The sequence below is a fragment of the Sinocyclocheilus rhinocerous genome, unplaced genomic scaffold, assembly GCF_001515625.1.
Source record: "Sinocyclocheilus rhinocerous isolate Xijiao unplaced genomic scaffold, SAMN03320098_v1.1 scaffold705, whole genome shotgun sequence".
In the NCBI taxonomy this organism is placed as follows: Eukaryota; Metazoa; Chordata; class Actinopteri; order Cypriniformes; family Cyprinidae; genus Sinocyclocheilus; species Sinocyclocheilus rhinocerous.
Window position 1 is genome coordinate 1,063,867 of NW_015630576.1, and position 6,317 is coordinate 1,070,183.

At 37.3% G+C, this 6,317-nt stretch overlaps 1 protein-coding gene across 1 annotated transcript in view; it reads right to left on the reverse strand.

The window, feature by feature from the left end:
• Window positions 1-1,228: 1,228 nt before the first annotated feature.
• The window catches only part of LOC107740660 (leucine-rich repeat-containing protein 24-like), a 16,288-nt gene continuing 11,199 nt past the window's right edge, over window positions 1,229-6,317 (reverse strand). Inside the window, exon 3 of the mRNA XM_016553166.1 lies at window positions 1,229-2,173. Coding sequence (XP_016408652.1) covers window positions 1,403-2,173 — 771 coding nt within the window. The 3' untranslated portion in view covers window positions 1,229-1,402. The remainder of the gene's footprint in view (window positions 2,174-6,317) is intronic.

Below are 6,317 nucleotides of genomic sequence, written 5' to 3' on the forward strand. Positions count from 1 at the left end.
AGGAACATAATTATTGACATGCATTCATTTTCTTTTGAAACTATATAAAAACATCAAGATCACAACTGAAGGGAAAAGCATTTGTTATTATGTAAAAAAAAGAAATGTTAGAAGACAAAAAACTGATCACAGGAAAGGGAAACTATTAAAATAAAATAATATAAAAAAAAATAATACAATCATAAAAATGAAATAAAATATAAAATAATTATCGTGCAATTTTATGCAAATGTTTTTTAATTGTTTTTGAAAGAAGTCTCTTCTGCTCACCAAAGCTGCATTTATCTGATCAAAAATACAGTAAAAACAATAATACAGTAAAATATATTTACAATTTAAAACAGCTGTTTTCCACTCGAATATATTTTTAAATGTAATCTGTTCCTGTGATGCTAAGCTGAATTTCCAGCATCATTACTCCAGTCTTCACTGTCACATGATCCTTCAGAAATCAATCTAATATGATGATTTGATGCTCAAGAAACATGTATTATCATCAATGTTGAAAACAACTGTGCATTAATTTCTTTCATGATTCTTTGATGAAAAGAAAGTTCAACAACAGCATGCCTTTACTGTCATTTTTGATCAATTTAATACATCCTTGCTGAATAAAAGTATTAGTAAAAGTACAGGTGCATCTCAAATTAGAATGTTGTGGAAAAGTTCATTTATTTCAGTAATTCAACTCAAATTGTGAAACTCGTGTATTAAATAAATTCAATGCACACAGACTGAAGTAGTTTAAGTCTTTGGTTCTTTTAATTGTGATGATTTTGGCTCACATTTAACAAAAACCCACCAATTCACTATCTCAACAAATTAGAATACTCCATAAGACCAATAAAAAAAACATTTCTAGTGAATTGTTGGCAACTACTTCAGTCTGTGTGCATTGAATTTATTTAATACACGAGTTTCACAATTTGAGTTGAATTACTGAAATAAATGAACTTTTCCACGACATTCTAATTTATTGAGATGCACCAGTACTAAATAAAAAAAAGTTCTAAAACTTTTGAACAATAGTGTAAGAGTTGAAAGTTTAGCTTTTAACACGAGTTTGCAAGTGGCAAAGAGATGAAGCTGCTTCACAGTATTATAATCTATAACACAACTAATTGGTTATCTAGCACAGATTCTAATCTGAACACATCCTAGATTACAAAACTTTCTATCAGATCTAAGTTACCAACTACTTTCGTTCAATGTTTGCGAATTCCATCTTAAGAGTCTCAATTTCCATCACCACATCGACTCAATTCATTGTATCAAGTCCAGCTTCTTGCTTGAATTTGTGTACCTGCTCTTTGTTGGGAAAAAGGGTCAAAGCAGGACATTTTATCTGTGTTTTCATAGTTCAAAAGAGAAAAGAAGTGTCCTAACCTCATGCAAAATCGCCTTACTGCTCTTGCGGTTCCTCCTCATCCTGTTCCCAGTATTTTTGTTTCTTGCGTTTTCTCTCCGCCATGACCAAGGCACCAAACACGGTCACAATCACAGTAGCAATGATGACTAACACAGTAACGGTCTCAGCCACACACAACTGGCTGTCCACCCAAGCCAAAGAAGCTCCGGTGAGCTGCCAAGGCTCCCGACAAGTTACATTGCGATAGTCATCCACGTGCAGGTGCCGCACGCTGAGCAGCTTGCTGAAGACACAGTGCAGGTCGCAGTCACAGTTCCAGGGGTTCCCAGCCAACTGCAGGTGCGTAGCAGCCGTGTGCAAGCTCAGGAACGTCTTGAAGTTCAGGTGCTCCAGATGATTCCCCTCCAAACCCAACCAAGACAGACTGCGCAACGGTGCTAGTGCAATGACCTCGATCCTAGAGATGTTGTTGTTGCCCAGGAGCAGGACTTCCAGGGCAGGCAGCATGGTGAGGGATCCGTCTCGCACAACACCCAGGAGGTTCCCTTGGAGGTAAAGGTGGCGCAGGCGGGACAGGCCACGGAACGCACCTGGCTCAAGAGATCGGATGCGATTGTGGCTGAGGTGCAGCTTCTCAAGGTTCTCCAGATGCTCAAGACCTGGAGGTTTCAACAGCACCAGTGCATTGTGGTCCAGACGCAGCTCACGCAGGGCAGCCAGGCTCTCTGAGAAGTTAGGAGGAATCTGAGTGAGGTTATTACGGCTCATGTCTAGCTTCTCCAGGAAGGAGAGAGAGAAGAAAGCCTGTGTGGGAAAACAGACATTTGGGTAATCCATATATCTTCAACTCATAACTCAGAACTAGATTTCACAGGGCAACTCCCAATTGACAAAACTAAGCTATGTGGATTGAATAAATCAGGGGTGTCCAATCCTGTTCCTGGAGATATAACGTTCTGCAGAGTTCAGTGCCAATAACCTTGTCTGTTATCAAGCGTTTCTAAAGATCTTAAAGGAATAGTTCACCCAAAAATTAACTACTATTTACTAATTATTATACAAAAAATTACTCATCCTCAGGTCATCAAAAACATAGATGAGTTTGCTTCTTCATCAGAAGAGATTTGGAGAAATTCATCACTTGTTTACCAGTGGATCCTCTGCAGTGAATGGGTGCCGACAAAATTAGAGTCCAAACATCTGATAAAAACATCACAAAAATCCACACGACCCTAATCCATCATCCAAAATAAATTATGTGGATTGAATAAATCAGATGTGTCCAATTCTGTTGAGATCTAACTTCCTGCAGAGTTCCTGCATTGCCAACTCTCTCTTAAAGTAATAGTTCCCTCTAAAATGAACTACTTTACTAAAACATTTATTTAAAATTTACTAATTAATTTACCAAAAATTACTCACCCTCAGGCCTTCAACGATGTAGATGAGTTTGTTTCTTCATTGGAACAGATTTGGATAAATTTAGCATTACATCAGTTGCTCAGCAATGGATCCTCTGCAGTGAATGGGTGCCGTAAAAATTAGAGTCCAAACAGCTGATAAAAACATCACAATAATCCACACGACCCTAATCCATCATCCAAACTAGTCCATAATCCATAATAACGTTTCCTCCAGTGCAATAGTCCATCCCTTGTCCTCTCAAAATCCATCAAATTTGTTTAGAGCTGCTTTAGACAGTTTTCACTTGTAAACAGTGCTTGATCTGTGCATATTTCTCTCCTAATTAAAAAAAGATAACTTTTTTTCCCCAGGAGAAAGCAATATTATGGATAGAGGACTCATATCTGAAGTTAAAATCATCTTCATGATGGATTTGTTTCTTACAAACACACAGTTTTTTGCTTCACATAACATGGAATCGAGTCGTGTGGATTACTTGTGGATTATTGTGATGTTTTTATCAGCTGTTTGGACTCTCATTCTGACGGCACCCATTCACTGCAGAGGATCAACTGGTGAACAATTGATGTAATGCAAAATTTATCCAAATCTGTTCCGATGAAGAAAAAACTATTTTTTTTCAGCAAATATTCATATTTTTTAGGTGAACTATCCCTTTAAATTGCTGGTTCAGGCGCATTTGGTTAGGATACTTTGATTAGGTAACTTTGCAAGGAAGGTAGATCTCCAGGACACAGGATTGTGCACCCCTGGAATAGCCTAAGTGATCTTACCTGTGTTTGAAGAGCTTGTTTCCTCCCAGGTCTAGGAGCCAGGTGCCATGGGGAAGTCCATGTGGGACATCCTCAAAACCTCTGGCTTGGCAGTCCACCAGGTCTGAGTGTACATAGCACCGGCAGAGGTGACTACACAGTCTTGAGCTCCTCGATGGAGACAGAAAGAGTAAAAACAACGCGATGGACAGCATCAACATGATGTGATTACAGCTTCAAGAGAGCTAACAGGAGCTCTCTGCAGAGCGCCAAATTGTTGTCTAGGACTCTTCATGCGGCGATTAACCGATCCTCAGCTTTCTACGGGAGAGGAACCAGATCCCTGTGATAAACGCATACAGTTTCTATTAAATGTTTCTGTGTCGAGACGGCAAAACAGACTTTTACAGATGAGCAGAATATTCGCAGTGCGACTCAATTTCTTTTTTTTTTTTCACTCTCACACACGCAATAACACAGATACAAGAAAGTAGAGGAGAACTTACTGTCTTTGCCAAGGGGAAATTAAAACAGTAGGCTACTACTAGTAGCCTAGTACATTGAATGCGAAAATCGAGTCGTTGAAAAGTTATTGTTTTATTCCTTTCCTCCACTAAATATACAGAAAAACGTGGTAGTCAATAACAACAGTCTGATTTCTCAGTTATTCAGTCCGGCTCCACACCAAGATGCGCAGCGCACTAGTGATGGGAAGACTCATTTCCGCGAATCGGCTCTTTCAAACATGTTTCAAAGAACAGGTTAAAAAAATCAGCGATTCTTTTACGTCATAACGTACTCATCTGCTATTATACAGTCTATGGTAATCATATAAAAAGAACTAATGCACGCTCCAAAACACTCCACAAAATTGCATGTATGTAGTAGGCCTAGCCTACATGTTGTTTATTATTATTTATTTTGTGACGGTTCAGTTGGCTGAAGACAGGATTCAGCTAAACAAAAAAATTAGAACATTAATTTACATTAGCCTAAATTGTACAAAAATAATGAACCATCTGTTTTGCTTGGTAATAAATAAGGTATTTTTAAATTTATTACAATTAATTGTTTTCCATTTGCTTCGATAAAATGTCATAGAAACATTTCCAGACCTTGTTATATGTAGCTTATCATGTATTTTATGAACGGGTTAAGTGAATCGGTTCAAGATTTATTAAAAAGATCCGACTCTTCGTGCGCTCAGAAATGCGGCTGTCACATTTGGTCATAATCCAACACGCATTAGGCCTAAACCTCGACTATCCTTGTATTACCCTTGTATTATTTTCCTTTTTTACCTTTGATGAAACTCCAATGCGATTGAATTACGCACTATTGTCTAAATTTAGAAATATGTCGTCAATACCACCCCGCCTCAAGTCTCATCCAATACATTTATTACAAAATGAATTACTACCGTATCCCCGGAACTCCGTCTCAAGTGCGCGGATTACGAACTGATTTCAATGTTTACCTTATTATGAAACTTTAACCATTTTAAATCGGGCCGCCTAATATAGCAACTTAAAGGAACAGCACGCCCAAAATGAAAAAATCATTATTTACAGTATTTATAGACGTATAGATCTACATGTTATTAAATACCAACAGAATGGCAGCCTCAGTCGTCATTTATTGTATGTCCATAAAAAATAAAATACCACTGAATCTTGACTGAGACTGACAGACAGTGCCTAGCTTTCGGACATTTATTTTTTGTGTTTTACTTCTTGAAGAATGAATAAATAAATAACTAAATAAATAAATAAATAAAAGGTAGACAATTGCTACATCTGAGTGAACGTGCCATATCTCACTGCTAAACTTATGCCAACGTGCTCACCTTCACTGCAAACTAAAGTGGCCCAACACGGTGTCCTAATAACCTTGATGTGCGACGGGGGTCAGGGGCAGAAACACGAGATGATGCGTGATTAAATAATGCATACGTTTGTACGTGAATAATGGAAAAACTTTAGCATCAATGATTCATTCCAGTCAAGGCTGTAAATACTCATTCAAACTCATTAAACAATGGCAAGGGATCCCCTTTGATTGCCTGACAAAATGAATCACTAACTTTTTCTGCACCCTCTATGTGACCATGTTGACTAGGATATACCATTTTAATTATATACAGTGGTGGCCAAAAGTCTTAGAAAACTAGTATTTTCACCAGCTAAACAAATGGTTTTAAGTCAGCTATTTTTATCTAGTGTCAGTAACTAAGAAATATAGTAGCTTTGCAGGTAGGACAGACTGATGATGATCAGATCAGATCTGTGTGTGGAGCACTGGCTGTTATCAGACTCCTTGTGCAAACAAAAATCTCACTGGATTATTACAATTAATGGCTAAATGAATGTTTAGGAATGTAAACTGATATTTATACTGACACTACAGCAAAAGATAGACATAACTGACTTAAAACCATTTTTAGCTGGTAAAAATATTAGTGTTCTAATAATTTTGGCCACCACTGTATTTGTATTATGTGACCTTGGAGCACAAAACCAGTCATAAGTAGCTCAGGTATTTTTTTGCAGCAATAGCCAACAATACATTGTATGGGTTCAAAATGATCGATTTTTCGTTTATGCCAAAAATAATTAGGATATTAAGTAAAGATCGTGTTCCATGAAGATATTTTGTAAAGTTCCTACCGTAAATATATCAAAACTTAATTTGATTAGTAATATGCATTGCTAAGGACTTCATTTGGATAACTTTAAAGGCGATTTTTTCAGTATTTTGATTTTTTTTTGCAC